This window comes from Symsagittifera roscoffensis, chromosome 5 (genome assembly GCF_963678635.1).
Source record: "Symsagittifera roscoffensis chromosome 5, txSymRosc1.1, whole genome shotgun sequence".
Classification (NCBI taxonomy): Eukaryota; Metazoa; Xenacoelomorpha; order Acoela; family Convolutidae; genus Symsagittifera; species Symsagittifera roscoffensis.
The window spans coordinates 38,860,231-38,879,216 of record NC_087066.1 but is presented as its reverse complement, the minus strand read 5'-3'; the positions used below and the strand labels follow the sequence as shown (position 1 = coordinate 38,879,216).

At 34.9% G+C, this 18,986-nt stretch overlaps 1 protein-coding gene across 1 annotated transcript in view; it reads left to right on the top strand.

Moving 5' to 3' along the window:
- LOC134845816 (ARF GTPase-activating protein GIT2-like) overlaps positions 1-17,054 on the top strand; it is a 28,848-nt gene extending 11,794 nt beyond the window's left edge. Inside the window, exons 11-14 of the mRNA XM_063862898.1 lie at positions 3,801-4,072; positions 9,365-10,155; positions 15,038-15,380; positions 16,007-17,054. Of these exons, the coding sequence (XP_063718968.1) occupies positions 3,801-4,072; positions 9,365-10,155; positions 15,038-15,380; positions 16,007-16,225 (1,625 nt within the window). The 3' untranslated portion in view covers positions 16,226-17,054. The remainder of the gene's footprint in view (positions 1-3,800; positions 4,073-9,364; positions 10,156-15,037; positions 15,381-16,006) is intronic.
- The last annotated feature ends 1,932 nt before the right edge of the window (positions 17,055-18,986 follow it).

The window sequence follows — 18,986 nt, the reverse complement described above, 5'->3', positions numbered from 1 at the left end:
AAGGCCGAAACCTTGCAGGGTTTGGAATGTTTACTCAAGTCGACGTTAAAAGATCTATTGGAGAGCGAATGCTTTAACTCTACATTTTTCCGAAATTCGCAATGTAAAACTATAAAAACAATTTTGATCAACAATTTATTTAACCACTTTGAAATTCTCAACTTCATAGTGGAGGTGCTGTCAGAGTACACTTAGGGCTTGCAAATATGGCGTTCAAGTGTGGTTGCTCAAATCCTTTAAGATTCCAGATGTGGCGATTTTTAAGGATTTTTTTTTTCGAAAACTTAGATATTAAACCAAAATAACAGAACTTGAAATTCTTAACCCTGAGGTGGAGTCCTGTCAGTTATATATCGGCATTTTAGAAATGGTTTTCAAAATTTGGCGTTTTTTTTTAAATTAGAAACCCCTGGTAGATGAGCAGTTCATCTTCACGGTTGCATTAAATGTCGCTGTATAAGTACATGTTTTAGGAAGCTCTTTTTGAAGCACCGTAATTGCGGTTCATGTGCTAGTTAAAATTCATATGCTCAAAGTGAGGTAAATTGCACACTGCAAATACAAAAGTGTAAAGGTCATGAAAAACGTGATTGACTTTTACTTTCGAAAGTGAATTTTCATTTCCAGAGTTCCCAGCTGAATATAAATGTATTTTATTAATCCAGTATTCTCAAAATGAATTAATTTCATCCAAAAAAGGTCAAAATATTTTCATACTGAAATTCAGAGATTAAGATTCGTCCTGAATCTTAATTGCTTTTCTTTCTTGCTCTATTATTGAACCTTAACAACTTCCAGGATTGTTCCTACTTGGCTTAGAGGTAGATTTTTTTTGCACACTTAGGTTGAGGGTTCGAGTCCCAGCGGCACCTTGTTTTTTCAGTATGTATGAAATTGAAACTGTTTTCTGGTAAAAATTGAATTGTCGAACTTTCGTTTGTTGCTCAAATTTTGTCGGCTTAGTTGCCGCATCATAGATGTTTCTTGTGCTTTAAGCAGTTTTTGAGAGCAATGAACTTAGTGAAGACTCTTATAAAGGTCTTGGTGTTTTTTGTTTTTTTTTCAGAAAAAATTTTTAGTTTCCGGTTTGACTTGTGAGTTCTTTTCAAGTTCAGTGCATTTCCCTCGTTAAAAGGAAAGCAAGCTCCACTATCGACCAGCAAAAGTATAAAGGTCACCAAAACGTGATTGACTTCTAATTGCGAAAGTGGAATTTAATTATCAGATTTCCCAGCGAAATAAAATCTTTACATATTGATCCATTTTGTTTCATTGTGCTTTTAGATAACTTGAAATTAATTTTTTTTCGGCTCAACTGGTGTCTGCTTAAAAATTGTCGGCTTTATTTCCACTTTGCCAGTTTTTTTTCCGTTGCTTATTTAAAATTCAAATGTTTTGCTTGGCATATTTGCCCAGGTTGAAATTTCATTGAGACATACGAAAATTTTAGTCGAACTATTTTTTTCCAACATTTTTCATTTGTGTACTTCTATTGTTTTTTATGTTTGTGTTGTAATGTTGTGTCACCTCTGTGTAAGAATTGAATTGAGGCAAGTAGGGAGTCTTGTGAGTACGTTACTAAAAATTGTCCTTTTATATTTTACACGGAGGGATAAACCGACAAAAAACTCTAATTCTTAATTTTTTGTACCAAAAACTTTTTTGTCGACGTAAAGTCAGTCGGAGCAATCAGGACTTTGCTCAGATAAAAATTATTTTTAAAAATCTTTCTAGTTTATATAAACCATTAAAGACATTCATGAGAGATGGCGCTAGCGAAGGCGGTTGATTCATATTCTAGCGATCCGTTCTAGAGGTGGTTCGAACCTTTGCTGACTTAATTTTGGCTTTCATAATGAATTATGATACTACAATCACATGGGTAATCAAAACACATACCGTTTGGGTTCTCTCAAAATGTCTAGTTTTATTCATTAATTGTATGATAAAACCTACGATTTATTTGATCTGTGTTATCATGTAATTTCCTCTGATAGATTCGCAACCCACGTTTTTTTTCCTCGCTGAGTCTCTAAAACATGCGGTGGTCTGCCGGTCATGTTTGTCTAAGAGTCGATGAACGCAAACGCAGTTCAGACTCTTAACTAGGTCGTGATGATTTTTTGAAAAGTGTTTTAATAGGAAAAATAAAAATCTTAAAATTTGTTTCGGCTCAAATTTACTTTTTCGTGGCATGACTTTCGTTGAAAGGAAGGTAAACTCCACAAACAGCAAAAGTGGAAAGGTCACGAAGAACGTGATTGATTTCCTAATTTCGAAAATGGAATTTAATTTTCAGATTTCCCAGCTAAAAAATTTATCTGCTTCTACCCCAAAAATATGACCTTCCAGAAGTTGCTAGTTTTCGAGAAAACCCCGTTTTTGTAAAAATATGAAATTTTGCAAATACTTACAAAAATACTTGCTGCTTAAATAACTATCTATATTTACACATAAACGTTTTATGTCTCAGTCAGTATATACTGGGTAGACATTTAGTGGGCATCTAATTTGCCCTTAGTCTATTCTCTTCAGATAATACGTACGTTTACCAAAATTTAATTGCTTAATTTGTTTGATTTTTTTTGTAAATGTACTTGTATGTCTGAAGAAATAAATTGCTTCTTTCTTTCTTTCTTATCTATTGATCCAGTTTCCTCACATTGGGTAATTTTATCAAAAAATTATCAATCATAAATTCTTCAAGAAGTTCATAGAGCTTTAAGGCCATCTATTTTTTGCAAAGTTTTTTCTCGGTTTACTTGCGTTCTTTGACTCTTTTCCAATTTTCTGTTGGCTATGTTTCTGGATGCTAAATTTATAATTTAGGAATTATGTTTTCCATTTATAGATTGATTCCATGGCTATTTTTGTAAAGGAATTATCTATCTTACCTTGTGAAGAATCTCTTCTGAGTGGTATAAATCTCACAAATAAGAATATCGCTGTGAACCCCGCGACGTGTTTCCGGTCTATTTCAAGAGAGTTGTGGTAGTTTTTACTATATAATCTATAGTCAACGAATTAATGGAGTCAAATTCTCATGTGAACTTTTATATGTCATGTTTTAAGTAAATGAATTGCGTTAAAAGCTGGGTTTATTTTCAAATTATTGTGCCTTTTTCAGTTTTTCATGAAATGATTGAACGAAAGATTATCGCAGAATTTTTCTAGGGGGTGGGGGGGATTTTGAAAATGTTGTGGACCTTCTGTTTAGGTCGACCAATTTGTTTGATTTTCCGAGGTCTCCGAAAATACCATAAGGACCCTATTAGTTATATTGGCGCCGAAGGCGCCTTAGAAAAATTTTGAGTTGGTCAGCCAAAAATGGATGTCGTTAAGTTAAACCAAAGGGGGGACCCTTTGGAAAAAATAGGCAACCCGAATTGAGGGAGGGGGCGGTCGCCCTCCCCCCCTCGGCACGCTACTGGCATGTAATTAGTAAAACGGAGGTAGCTGCAACATCAGTTGGTTATTAAGATTTAGATACCACCTGGAAATTGAACTTTACTGCTGGTAAGGTTGTTAGTTGCCCGTAGGGGGCGAGCCATGCCGCCTAGTCTAAGGATTTTCGCCGCTGCGTTTCGGCCGGCTAGAGGCACAGTTCTAATGCGAGGGGGTTGGGTGAGTGGTTTGATGAAGCTCAGTCTAGTTTATGAGGAGCGCCTATTGCTTACAGATGTTGGCTTGTGATTAATTTCAATTTTGCCGGATAAATTAATTTGATTATAGAAAGGTAGAGTAATTCAACCAAAGTGGGATAGAGTATGTTGTGTAAAAGTAAATTGGTGTATTTGTAGAACTGCTCTACCAAGAAGACGATTATGAAGAGCCTTCTGCCTTCGCCCAGAATACTTCGCCTTTGCCCATGCACAAGTCAGGAGGTCCGAGAAGGCACTCAATCTCACATCAGAACTCAAACCACAACAACCAAACTTCGTCTGACGATTTCCAACCTTCGCATTCGCACGACAACAAACGCAGACCGAACAGCAAGTTAATCAACACCGGCTATAATCTGGAGTCGCCGAGTCAGGAGACACCACCGGAGGGGAGCAACCGTTTCTCACGGGTTAGTGTTGAGATACTTGGTAGTTTATAGTTTTTTATGTATGTATGTATGTATGTGTGTATGTATGTATGTATGTATTATAGATTCGGCACTGTGGGCCGGCGATTACTCCCTTAAACTAGAGTTTCGCTGTTCAAATTCTCCGAGTACTGGATATTAGTTCGTTATAGTTCGAGTTTAGCTCGTTGAAGATAAAAAGAAATACAAGATGTTAAAATCGAGTGTGACTAAAGCAACCGGTGTATAAGCCCGCCGAATTGCACAAAGTGTATAAATTAGCCGAAAGTTAACTTACCTATTGAATGATTCTATTGGAGGGCTACAATTGAATGATTTTACGCGTACAATTTGACCTGCCAAACCTCATTTAAAAAACATTCGGCGTCAATAAACTTGCAATTAGCGAATTGATAATCTCATACAAGGCAGTGTCAGGAATTAGCAGTATTTTAATTGCCAACAGCAATGTAATTTGCTTTTGGTACCGTACAATTTTCGATCTGCAATTTTTTGGGCTTAAGCGAACCGTGTATTTAATTGCATCCTAGACTCAAGGTCACCTGATTTGGCATACGATGTTGTCCAAAAGCTGACGCGATACACTCAAAATTATTCCTGAAAAATACTGAAAGAAATTAGTTTCCTTTAATTCACGCCGTGCGTTTTCTATTGTCTTGTTTTTTGCTAAATTTGTTCTCGCTGAAATTTATGGTTTGGAGATTTGTTTTTTTTTTATATTGACTTTAAATTGCTGTTTTATCAAAAAAAGGTACTGATTTATCATGTATTTGCTAATTGGGTTATTTTTTAATCAAAAATGGCTATCTCAAAAAGTTCAAGTTTTTCAAAAAAGCTTTTAAGTGATAATTTTTCTTTGCAGTTCGAAAATTAATTTTGTTTTCAAAAAAGTTGTTCATTTCTTTTCTTTCTGCTTCCCCGAGTTCGCTATCAGTATTCCAACTATTTGCTACTTTTTAAATTAGTGTACGCATACTACCTAGATACAAATGCCTAAGTTTGTGTTGGGCACAAAAATATCAAGACAAATTATTAAACAATAGATATTTTGGTTAAACAACGAAGTAATTGACAATTTTTCTAAAATTTGATTAATGAGCGTAGTGAAGGGGTCTTGGAAATTTTTTTGATTTTTTCCAGGAAAAATTTTTAATGCTCTAATAACTACAGAAGTGAATTAATACATTTACTTTATAAATGCACTTAAGCATATCTGCACTTAATGAGTTTAATTTAAATTTGTCAGCTAAAAGTCAGTAAATTGCGCTCACCAAATACGAAAACGAAAATGGCGCGAAAAATTATTAACTACTTCTAATTTTGAAAATAATTTTTGATTTTCAGATTTCCCAATGGTATGAAAATTGAGTCAATGTTACAAAAAAACGTTAATTATAAACTGTCCTAGAAGTTCAAAGTCCTTTAAGGCCATCTATTTTGTTCTTAGAAATTTTAATTGGTTGTGTTTGATAAGCAATTCTTTTCCCATGGATTTCGGTTTTTTTCTGAAATTGATTGTCTTTTTTTTGCATTTTCTAGTTTGTTTGCGCGTTTTTAGAGTTTTACCTTGTGTTTGCGAAGTACACCTTTGCCTGTAAAAAATTTTAGTTGTTGAAACGTTCGAATAATAAAATTGATCATTGAATTCAATTGATCTCAAATAAAAGGTCGCTCTTTAGTTTCAAAACGGAAATGGATGAAAACGCGTCATTGAAAGCTTCAAAATCTGACTATACATTGCTCATTAACTCATGCTTTCTGAAATTAGCTTAAATACCTTTGGTTATGTTACTTAAAAAATTTGGTTATTTCATACTGAATCCGTTCGCAAAAAAAATACGTTTTCTACGCAACCTATTCCAGCTATGAAACTATGAAATAGTTCTAGTTGTCTCAGACGAATAGGTCCTCGAAAATTTTTCTCTAAGCAAGCTATTCAAGTCTTAAATCTATGAAATATTTCAAGATTTTTCGTAGACTGACTCGTTTTTCGAAAATTGACTTTTTCTAACCAAGCTATTCAGGCTATGAAACTTTGAAACAAAATCAGTTCTTCGTAGACTGATTCAGTTCGCGAAAAAAATAGGTTTATCTTAGCAAGCTATTCAAGCTATGAAATTTTTCAAGGTGTCTCATAGACGAATCGGCTCGCAAAAATTTAAGTTTTTTTAAGCAAACTATTCGAGCCTCGCAACTTTTAAATATTTGAAGTTTTTTCTGGGCTGACTCGGTTCGCGAAAATTTTAAGTTTTTCTAGGCAAACTATTCAAGCTACGAAACTTTGAAACAATTTCAGTTTTTCGTAGACTGATTCGGTTCGCGAAAAAATTGGTTTATCTTGGCAAGCTATTCAAGCTATGAAACTATGAAATTTTTCCAGATGTCTCATAGACGTATCGGTTTGCGAAAAGTTCAAGTTTTTCGAGTAAACTAATCAAGCCTTGAAACTTTGTAATATTTCAAATTTTTCGTAGCTGATTCGGTACGCGCAAATTTTAACAAGTTTTGCTCAAGCAAATTTCTAAACTATGAAAATTTGAAATTTTTCCAGTTATTTTACAAAGCGAATCGGTTCATGAGAAGTTTTCTTTAAGCAAGGTATTCAAGCTACAAAAGTTGAAAGAGAATCGGTTCAAGAACAGTTAAAGTTTTTTTAGGCAAGCTATTGAGCCTATGAAACATTTCGAGTTGATGCGTAGACCGAATCGGTTCTCGAAAAGTTAAGTTTGGATCTACTTAACAATATGCCCCCCCCTAGCCCCCCCCCCCCCTATTGTATCTACTAAAGAATCTCCACCCCTGTAAATGAAGCAGTAAATTCACACTAGAGCGTTGTATGTAAATTCGAGTTTTGCTGCATTCTGATTGGTCGAAAATTCGCTGCAAGTAATCTACTTAACAATCCCCCCCCCCTTTCTTGAAAGGGGGGGGGGAGATTGTTAAGTAGATCCTTAAGTTTCTCCCAGCAACTTATTGAAGCTACGAAATTTCGAAAGAATGAGGATTATTTCATAGACTGAATCAATTCGCAAAAAAAAAACGTTTTCTACGCAAGCTATTGTAGCTATGAAACTTCGAAATTTTCCAAGTTATAGCTCGAATCGATTTGCTTAATGTTTGTTTTTAAGCATAGATGTTGCTGTTTATAGTTGATTCGTTTCAGACTGAAATAAATCTGTAACCGCATAATTTCTGACAAAAAGTGGGCAGGTACTGTCTAGCCTTGAAGTTGAATCTAGTTCATCTTGCTCTGGTTGATTCTTAAACGTTGCGCTTGGTACCCCCTTAACCATTGCTAAAACATGGCATTAACTTTTTTGCCATTCGTTTAAAATATAAGATAGGATTATCCATGTATTTAACCCCATTGCTCGTTCTTTTTGCCTTTTATTTCACCCCGCGTATTTGAGCTATCTGCGCGGCCGCTGCCAAGCCAACCACTGTTATATGTTTCCTGTCTTCTCACCCCTTCCAATTCCATTCTATATACAGAACTATATATCACATAGTTTCTCTCTATTTCCATTTCTGCCCTATGTTAGTTTCTTCCTTCCATTTCACTCCGCTTCGTTTTTGTTCATGCAATTTGACTTCTCGTTATACGTTTTCTCACTTTCTTATAGTACGCAATTTTCACCGTGCTTTTTTGTTTCGCCATTTTCAAGCATGTTTAGTCTTACTTAAAAGGCTTTCATTCCACCTCTTGAAACGAAAGATGCGTCTTATTAAGTGAAATTAAATATCACCAATTATTATTAATATTGCAAAAATTGTATTTGCAAATATATGCAATTTGGGTTTTTGAATTCTGAAATGATAAAATCTGAAATTTACTTCAATCGGTCCACGAGGGATAGACAAGTTCTAGTTGTTGATGGTTATGAGTTTTACCTGAAGCGGAAAAACAAAACAACCATTAGTTGGAACTGTTCCAAGTACCAGTCGCACAAGTGCAGAGCTGTCGCTATCACTGAGCAAGACAGACTAGTGGAGACGCGTCAGCAGCATAATCACGACATTTTCTTACGAAAACCGGAATCTCGTCGGAGAAAGTCGAAAAAATCAAAACCAAAACCAAAACCACCAAAACTAAAAGTAACAAGCGTAACTTCGATAAAAACTGAATATGAGCCGATGGAAGTAAGTCAAAAATACTTATACTTAATTTTTTTTATCAATTTTATGTTTTTTACGACTTAGCTTATTTATACAAGCGGAGTGTAGTGTGATAATGCTACGCAACTTTTTCAATCGAAGTACTAAATAAAAATGCTACTTTTGGTGGCACTTTTGAATCAGGAGGCCGCATTGCACGATGATACCATGTGTTGACATTTGATTTGCAGTCAGTTAACACAGTTGATGCTTTAAGAGCCGATGAACGTAGTTCAGATTCTTATATAGGTCGCAATAATTTTTTTTCCGGAAGGCAATGATTTTTTCCTTTGTTAAAAGGAAGGCAAACTCCACTATCAAACAAGAGTAAGTTTCACGAAAAACCTGATCAACTTCTAGTTTCGAAAGTGGAATTTAATTTTCAGATTTCCCAGCAAAATAAAAAATTTACCTATTGATCCAGTTTTTCATAAATTGTTCTGGAAATTCAAAGAGCTTTAAGGGCATCTATTTTTTTGAAATTTGAAAGTTTTTTGAAAAATTTTTTTTTCTTTTGAAAAAATCTCAAGTTTTCAGTAGCTACTATTCCGTTTCCCTAGTTGCCAATTTAGCATCATGAAACAACGCGTGCAGATGGTTCCTAAATATGTGTACCACATTTTGGGGAAAAATGATTCTGAATAATTTCATAAATTGGATAGATTTTAGTCATTACCCAACTTAGCTGATTTAAGTTGAAATAGGAACGAACAAGACTGCACGTATATCAGGGCAAAGCCATGAGTGTTTCTACTGCCCTTGAAACCATATCGAATAGTTTTTGGGAAAAGAAAATATTGAAAATTTTTATATTTTGAACAATATCAAAGATCAAATTTGAGTCGTACGAAAGTACAACGACCGACTAGCTAGCCTCAACTTAATTTGGAACGATTTTGTTGTGTGGGATAATTTGCCACGCATAGATAGTTCGCGTTACGCTTTCAGCATTATGATTAAATTTTTCATATCGTTTCGTGCGGTGTTATTTTAATATTTTGTTTGACCTGAAATAAATGATTGTAATTACTAATATTTTTTTTCTGTAAGTTGTGTATTTACAGTTGTGTATTTACAAATCAATCACGTTTTAGCCTCATTATTTTTTTGTTTTTACAGACAATGGGAAGCAACATCAGTGGCAACACGAGCGGATCTTCGCCGAGACCACCTAACCATCTGAACTACGACGTCCCCGCTGGTTCTCCAGTTGGCGTAAACCCCGACTCTTCGTTCAGTGAAACACTGCGTCTGGCCTTGGACCGAATTAAGGTTCTGGAGACCACAAATAAAGACTTAGAAGAGCGAATCAAAACTCAGGAACGCATGATTTTGGAACTGGTAGAACGAAACCATTTCCTGTCAAAGTCAAATCAGGACTGCATTTGCGGCAAAGGAGACAGGGTTCTGGAATCCCAGACACCTGGGAGACCAGCTTCGATAGCAACGGGAAGCACTCGTCGCGAGACACCGACACCTGGATTTGTGGAAAGTGTGAAAAAACCGACGTTTACACCTTCAGCAGCGACGATTCAGGAGTACAGTGGGCACGAGTATAGCGTGCCGAGTACGTGTTTCCAGGAGTATGACGTAGTGAGTGAACTCGCTGCCGACATCCCGAAGACGGCAACGTCATCATCTCGGAAGGAGGAAAGTGATAGCGGATTCAACGAGACGAGATCATCAGGCGAAGATGCTAACAACGAGGAGGTGAAAAGGCAACGTCAACTTGAGGGTTCGGTGATCGAGTCTTCAGGCGAGATCTCTATTGACGAAAAATGCACCAGATTTACCCCGCCTCACTTCGCATCAGTGAACCAGGAATTTGATGTGAATAAACCACCCGAGCTGCCTCCAAAAGGCATTCCACCACCATCAAACGTTCACAGTTCCAATTCAACTGATGAAAAGTGAGTGTTTTAATGAAGTTTATAAATCTTTTTGACGGTCGTTTTTGTTACATCTTTTTTTGCGTGCAACGGAATTAAGTCAACTTATCCAGTGGCGTGCACGGGAGTTTATGGTAAGGATGTTTTATCCGCTTCATTAATTGCCGTTGTCTTGAAGGGAACAAGAACGGTAATTAGCACAAAAGTCAAGACAAAAGATCTTAATCTGGAGGCTGGATTTTTGAATCTCGTAGGCATCATTTTTGAAACTACTTTTTGCCATTTTTTAAGCTGGCGAAGTTCAGATTCCGTGAAAAAAAAATTGCCTCAACAGCAGCTTTTAAGTATCAATGAACAAAGTATTGACTTTTAAGACATGTAGTTTTTTTTTAAAGTTTTTTTTCGAGAAAAAGTTCAATAGGTTCACGCTCAAATTTGATTTTTCGCTGTTTGACTTGATTTTTTAAGTTAAATTCAACTTATTTGCTAAATGACAACCGTTGGCTATGTTTTGTATCTGGAGGTCGTTTTTTTCGGTGAGTGCTGCCACCTTTCTGTATATTAGTCATCGAGGTTCAATCAGGCCAAAAATTGATTGAATCAAGAAAAATAATCTTAAGTGCCAATGAACGTAGTGTAGACATTAATGTCACTTGCGAGAAACAGCTTTTACAAATTTTGCTCAAACATGCTCAATTTCTTGAAAACTCAAATAAAACAACTTCTTAATTCATCAAGGTATTGCAATCGGGTACAAGATTTTTTTCCCGTAAACAACTTTGTTCATAGGATCTCCGCTTCTAGAAGATCTCATTCTCTAGAGCATCTCCTTTTTAGAGGATTTCCACTTCACAGTCAAGTTGCGTTTTTAATGGCACTTTTAAGTAGTTTCCGTTCTAAAGCTGAAAAAAAGTTTTCAGATTTAAATATATTTTGTACTTTTTACGGATTTCGGCACAATTTTGTCGGCTTATTTGCCAGATGTTTTATTTTAGAAACGTTTTTGCTAGTTTTTCTTTTGCTTTTTGGATTTAGTTTAGAAAAACGTTTATAGAGTTTATGTTTTTTTATACACGCGAAATGTTTTCTGTTTGAAAAGGCAAAATTTTATTTAAAAAAAACTGGTTTGTAAAAAAAATTTTGCCTAATCAGTTTTTTTGGTGCTGGCTTTCTGATTTATTTTTTTGAGCCCATAAGCATGTGCAATTGCTTTCAACCGTATTAGCGTCTGGAGTAGGTTAAGGCAATTTAGTTTTAAATAAATCCTTGCAAGGTGGTGGCACAGCGTATTATTTTGATAATTAAAAATATTTGAAAATTTCAGTAAAGTTTTTGGTCGAAATTTTGACTTGATTGTTCTGTCTTCGAAGGTATGTGGCGAGTGATGCACAAGATACAAGTATGTTGAATTTTCTTGCTGAAGTTTATTCCTTCGGGCGTCTTTTTTGTTATCTTTTTTGTTGCGATTCAACTCTCTTACCGTTGCGTATTAACTTCATATTTAATAATATCGATGTGATTAAGTTTATTCAATTAATTCAATAGGTATTTATTTCATTTCAGGTTTTTATAGGCTTTCTAGAAGTTCTTTTCTGTGGCAATTGTTTTTTTATAGTTTTGTATTCAATTTTGTTATTTCTTTTTGGTTTTAATCTATAATATACCGTTCACAGTGCTGTTTGATAACACCTTATGGTCATGCGATTTGTTTGGTTTCATTTTTTTTGCAAAGTTTCTTTTGTATTATCAGTTTTTGGATCCTGATTTTTTGACTAAAACTTCACTTTTTTCTCACTTTCATCTGTTACTTATTAGAAAAAAGGAATGTAGTTTGCGGAGCATGATTTTTTTAGATCTTGGATAATTGTTTTTAAAAAATTTGCAAAAAGAAGTTTTCAGCTGACTAGTTTTTCAACAGAAATAATTTGATTATTTCATTTTTCGTATGAGATAGATTATTTTATATTTTATTTTGTATCGCAAGTGTTGCGAATCTCTGCTTCGCCTCTGTGATAATTTTTTCAAAATATCAATAGAAAAAAGTTGTTTCATATGAGGTAGTAATTAATTTTTTGATGTTGGCGTAACGAGGGTCTGCTCAATGTTTTGTGCCTTATTTGCCGCTCGTTCATTGATTCTCAATGCTTGGTAACCTTTCCACAAGCCTCATCTAAGACACATGTTTGTAAGATATAGTTTTTTCGACTTTTTCCAAGTAATTTTTTCAGAATAATTTTTCAAAAAATTCGACTTGTTTTTTTTCTAATCAACATCTTGTAATCCAGTGTTTTTATTGTAGCGCAAGAGTTGCGAAGCTCCGCCTCGCCTCTGTATAGGTCTTATTTTTAAAAGGAAAAAATCTAAGACCTTCACTTGCTCACGCTCAGATTTTTCGTGATTTGATTTTTCATTACTTTTTCAAAATTTTCAAAATCGTTTGCTTCAAGAAGAGCAAAATAAACTTCTGAATAGCAAACGTTCAAATGACGCAAAAAATTGTGAATAATTTCTAGTTTCATAAATAGACTAGTTTTAGCGGAATTAAAAAATTTATCGTTCGATCTAGTTTTCTTAATAAATTGGTATATTTTTTTCCATTAGACGAGTTTTCCAAAATTTGCGAGATTACCACATGCGAAGTTATCTCTGCAACATGTTATTGCCTATATTGCGTTATGGAAGAACCGGTGACTCACTGCCACAAGTACGAGGAAGAATGAAATATATCCAACAATGTTTTCTGCTGCTGCCGTTTGGAACAAAACTCCAGATGTTCGATGTGTGCAGTCTTTTGAAGTTTTTAAGCGCAATCTGAAAACTCTCGTTTTTGTGAACAATTTTAACTCTAGTAAATTTTGTAGCAAATTGTATAAATGTGTTATTTATTCGTATTTTTTTAATCATAAAGCGGTCTGGAAATTCTGGGAGTTTTCAGGTGATTCTATAAACTCGAAAGTGTAAATTTTTGTGAAAAGGATATTTTGGCCTTTTTCTTGATTGACTCATTTAAAGCTGCCTATTTATTGAGATACGATGAAAGTCGTTCAAAAGACTCTTAAATAGGTCGTGTTGATTTTTTTCCCGTTTTTTCGGTCTAAAAATTTCAGGCTCAAATTTACTTTTTCGCGTTTTGATTCATTTCCTGCGTTGAAAGGAAGCGTCCGAACAGCAAAAGTGTAAAGGTCACGAGAACGTGATCGACTTCTAGTTTTGAAAAAAATTCAAGACAAAATCGAGAATAAAAATAGGAAAATTGTTAAATCGATTTTTTCAAATCTTTGAAATTTTTTCTGCGGCTTTAATCTATTTCCGTCGTTTTTTTGTTATGCTCCGTATTTGTTATTTCGCAAGTAGAGCGAAGTCTTAATTCGATTTTCTTGTAAAACTTCTAAAGGTGCTGGTAGTTCAGTTCCAAAATTTCCTTTTTGTTTTTTTTTTTGGTACAACTACTGCTTCGCCTGTGCTTAAAACAATTGTTTATTCATCGTGTTTTGTACTAAATTCAGTTGAGTAACAAAAACGGTTGAGTACAGAAATTTGTTTCTCAGCGAAACGTGTCATTTTCATAGCAGGAGCTTCATTAATGTTCACTTTTGAAAGCAGGAGAAGCCATGGAAGTTTGCTAATTTCCTTGCTGAAAAGATTGAAGTGAGATTTTGCACATGTCAATATTGAATGTAAATTGCTCATTTATTATAAACATATTGGATCTTGTTAACTATTTCCTCCCCTACGGTGCCTTGTATAAAATCCCCCCACCCCCACCCACTATAAAGAAAGAATTGAACAGTTAAGCATATTCGAACTTCGTATCTTATAACGAATTGGCCACCCAATTGCAATTGGGAAGAAAATAGTTTTCAAGATTTAACATATTTCTATGCTTTTTTTTCAGACAAATTTCGACTTTTTAACTAGCCGTTTTTGACGGGATTCTTTAATATAGTTCAAAAGGTATTGTTGTCTTGAGCTTAAACTTGAAAAGTTATTTTACCTGTGATCCTTTTTCGTAAAGTTATGGGGGTTTAAAGATTGCCATTTTCGCCAATTTGGGACAATTAATGCGCAATATATTTGGCGCTTTTAACGCGTAAGCAGAGATTTAATCCGTCTTAGAAATCATTCAAAATTAGTTGAAGGAAGCTTATTTGCCAAAATTGATTTGTAACTAGGAGCGAAATTTATCACTGTATACTTTAATGCGTGTGGGGGATGATTTTCACATAAAAATCTCAAATAAAAAAAAATTAATTTATTATTGTACAATTAATGTTTTCATGTTATTACTGCTCCATTGACCTTGAACGGCAGTCGGAACATTCAACATTCAGGGCTTTGCCCTGATACAAGCAGTCTTTTTTATATTGTCTTCATGAGAAATGATGCTTTTACAAATGACACTTTTTCATACACGCACGATTTCCTTTCACATGGTTTTCATAATTAAAGTATCGCTTGCTTTCTTATTTATTATAGTCCTGCATGAAAGAAAGGAAGAGCTAGTTGTTAGGTTCATGTAAGTTTTTACCAATAAAAGAAGTGATAGAAGAATCGTCATACCAGAAGAACTGAATAGCCGAAAGTTATAAATTATATTAGCCAATCCGAATTCATTATTCAAAATTTCGTTTGAAATACGCTGGAAAATCAGTCAGTTTCAGACAGTTTAAAAGATCTTGGTTAGTTATAATTCGGGAGCGATTAATTGTTTTTTTTGTCATGACATAGCCCCTGAGTTAAGATCGTCCGGAGGACGAACTTGGGCGGAAGATCTTAACTTGGTCTATTTAGGGGGGAGGTGGGTTTTTAATTTGCGTTTATGTACAAAAGTTATTTTGAGCAAAATTGTTTTCACGGATGCAAAAAAAAACTAAGCGAATCTAATTTATCAAGTTCGTTTCAGCAATTCGACTAAGAGTAACAGTCGTACTAGTGGAGATAGCAACCAGTCCCAATCTAGCAACTCATCATCCTCTCAAACTCAACAACAAAAGACTGCCGTCCCGAAAACATCCCCCACTCCCCTTGGCAGCCCCAACCCGACAAGTCCCCCCACCCCGAATCCAAATGCACCGCCCCCCACAGAAGACGTGGAAGTTACATTGGTAAGGCAGAAAACAGAGCAGTTGACGAGGAAAATTAAGATTATGTGGCAAGCGTGCCAAGAGCAGAGACATGATTGTTTCGTCTCTTGCTCCGACAACATCAGGGCTCTAGTCACGGAGTTCATCGCTTTATTTTCACAGGTGAGAGTTCAGGGTGGTTGTAATTTTTTTCCCTAAAGATAGCTCCAGGTGATTACGAGTCGATGAACAGAGCTCAGACCTTTATATAGTTCGTGTTGATTTTTTCCGTTTTTTTTCACTCTAAAAATTAGTTCAGGCTCAAATTTACTTTTCACGGTTTGACTTTTGATTTATTTTTAAATTCAGTTCATTCCTTTGTTAAAAGGAAGGCAAACTCCACTATCGAACAGCAAAAGTAAAAAGGTCACGAAAAACGTGATTGACTTCTAATTTCGAAAGTGGAATTTAATCAGATTTCCCAGCGAAATAAAATCTTTTCATATTGATCCATTTTGGTTCATTGTGCTTTTAGATAACTTGAAATTAATTTTTTTTTCGGCTCAACTGGTGTCTGCTTGCGTTCATTGACTTTTTTCCAACTGTTTGTTGGCTTTGTTCGTTTTTCCATTTTTTTTTTTTCAGTTTTCTTATTTTCGTGGCATTTTCTATTTGCTAACTTGCAATCCTGCGCATGCGTTGTATCGCAAATGATGCAAAGCTTCGATTGGCCTCTGGGTGGTAAATGAAAAAGGTTGCGTGTTTATCACAAGCGCACAATTTGTTGGACCTGGTTCTTTGTGTTTCAGAAATACTTGGAGGCTCATGGGAGTGTGGTGAAATCTCCCCTGGAGTTGATGGACAACAGTTCCTACAGACTACAAATAGAGTGCAAATCTGCATTCGATGAGCTGGAACCATACACAGATCAGGAGCTAATAGTCACAGTCATCAACCAGATATTCATCTGCTGCGTAGACATTGCACACGGAATCAAAGCTGTTGTCCAGTATCTACAAATAGACTAAGCTAACTGAATTCGGGGGCGTAGCGATTAGCATGTGTGCATATTAACATGCGGTAATTGCTTTTATCGGGTGTGCATCCAGGCGTAAAACAAAATAGCCAAAGTTTTTAATCGACACGCATGCTAATAGCATGGTCTCCACAAAATTCAATGTAAAATGAGTTTAAAAAACTCGGACCATAATGCTGAAAGTGTAAATTAATTTCTCCAAATAGATCTTGGACGATTGACATAAAGACAAAAACTTTTCACGATTATTCAACAGGACCTCAGCTAGTGCAGTAGAGCAAATGTCTCAAAAATTACAGCACGATCGAATCAAAATTTGAAGTCTTCGAATAAAATTGTTCGGTTGCATTTAGATGATCGGCGTCGAGTAGCAGAAATTAATATTTGGACGGAGAGTGTTTATTTTTGTACAAAATTTATCGAAACTATTTTGATATTCTTCCAAGTATTGTTTGATGATTTTGATATGTTTGGCGCAAGATATTTTGCATGTTTTCAGATATAAACGTGCGAAAGGTTCCTTAGAAAAAGTCGAAGCGCATTTGAATTAAATTTGGAGCATGATGATGATTTCGAATTATCAGTGAATTCTGAACATGAATTATTGCAGCTTTATTTCCATGTCATGAGATCGTGAAAGTTATATTCCTGTGTTAGAATTGGCGTAGTATTAAATTAATTTGAGTTGTTTTACCATTTCTATCCTTGAAATCAAAGAATGTCCGTTTTGTATTTTGTTTACATTATGTTAATTAACAGACAAATGCACAATCTAATTTAAATGATCGATTCTATTGTTGAAATTTATTTTTGGCGAATTCTTCGTTTTTAGGTTACAAGAGTTTATTCATCTGTCAATGGTATAGTATCACTCCAAAATCCATGCTCAATTGTCATGAAAAACAAGGCATCTCTTTCAGTAGGTTAAGTATATACTAATTTTTACAAAGGCCGTAAAGTGTATCAAATGGGCGCTCTGTTACTCGCTTACCACAAAGTATATTTCATTGAACGGGGCAATTTGAACCAAAAAGGGATTGATGAAAACATTTTTCTCTACGAAAAATTTGTGTTTAGCTTTTGTTTTATAAATCTTTTATTCAGTCGGTTAAAGAGCAAAAATGTGTTTTTTTTTTAAATTTTCTAGACGTTTCAGTAGGAAGGTGGAGTAAAATAGTTGCGTCTTTGAGTTTTATAACTTGGAAGTTGAAACAATAATTTAAAACAAGTTGAAAGCAATAATTCGAAATCAAGTTGAAAACAATAATTTTTTTGGTTATTTTGTTTTCGACTCAACGGCTTAGTGTTGTCGGCTGAAGGGCCATTCAGTTAATAATAGTGAACGCTTATTTGACGCTGATTATTGCATTTTTTGACACTCAGCTTCAACACTGGTTGAATTTTTTTGCTGAGTGATTTACCAGGAAGTGTCTCTTATGCTTAATTAAGACGCTTTCCTTGCTGCTTGGGCCTTTACTTTTAAATGTGTAAATTACTTTAGTCAGCATAATAGATTGGCCAGTGAGAATACTATCTCATTATAATGTGAAAATTGAGTGGTAGCTCAGTAAACCGATGTATCAGCAACCTGAAAAGGAACAGACCAGATAAGTAACTCGAAATATAGTAAAAATTTCGAAGCAACGTTTTTATTAGTTGACCTGTGAACTTGCGAGGAATTAAGCGCAATATTGTTGTATATTAAATTATGCTGCTAAGGAATTGAAATACTGTAGGCTGTCTACCTGTGAAAAGTCTTTTAATTTGGTATCTTGATGCGTTAGTTTAAGCTCAGTTAGTACTTGCTATGACGCAATCTGTTAAGTAATTGTTACGTAATTGTTTCATAAATCAATTTACTGATATGGTAGTTTACTTATACATCAATTTACTTTGCGCCCACCGGAAAAAGGTAGTCTGAATCCCGATAGTGGCCATGAACATACTCCATAGAACTTAAAGGGCAGTCGGAACATTCAGCGCTTCGCCCTGATACGCGCAGTCTTGTTTCTTTTTCTGTTTTTGTACATTTTTGAAGCTGCTGTTTTTAATCAATGTGTTCACGATGTACAGCTTCTGATATGCGTTACCTTATGAGCTGCTTTTGACATCAATGAAATTGCGTTACTTTTCTCAAGAAGTACAGCTTCTGGTATACCTTTGGTTGTGAGACAGTTTTGACAACGATAAGTTTTTGTAATAAGTTGCAACTGACGTTTTTAGTCTGAAACTCAATCTATCGACTTAGTGTTTCGTATTTTTGCAGCAGCTTAATTGCAGTAGCACAAATCCTTTTTTTAGTTCTGATGACCCCAAAAAGTTCTTCATTTAGCGGTTTCGATATATTGAAGGTCACTAATTTTTTTTCTCAGATTTTTTCAACTGTTGAATTATTCATCAGACAGCTATTTTTCTATCACCTGTTCAATTAAATAGGAAAAACAAAACAGTTTGGTGGTATCTAAATTATATTGAACTATCAGTCATACTTGTGGTTGACATGGTATTTTTATTGCTTGTTCTCGAAAAATGTTTTTATTGCTTGTTCTCGAAAGTACAAAAAAATTCAAAAAAAATTGTTTTGGCTCTCTGAGAATTCGATAATTGATTCCAAAATTAGCCTCCTAAATTTGAATTTTTGATTCAATCAAAAGAACGTGTCATTTGAAGCTACCCGGCGTTAGCGGCTTCACTAAGTCTTTTAACACAACAAGTTATCGTCCTCGGAAAAGTCCTGTTTTCGATTTTTCAGA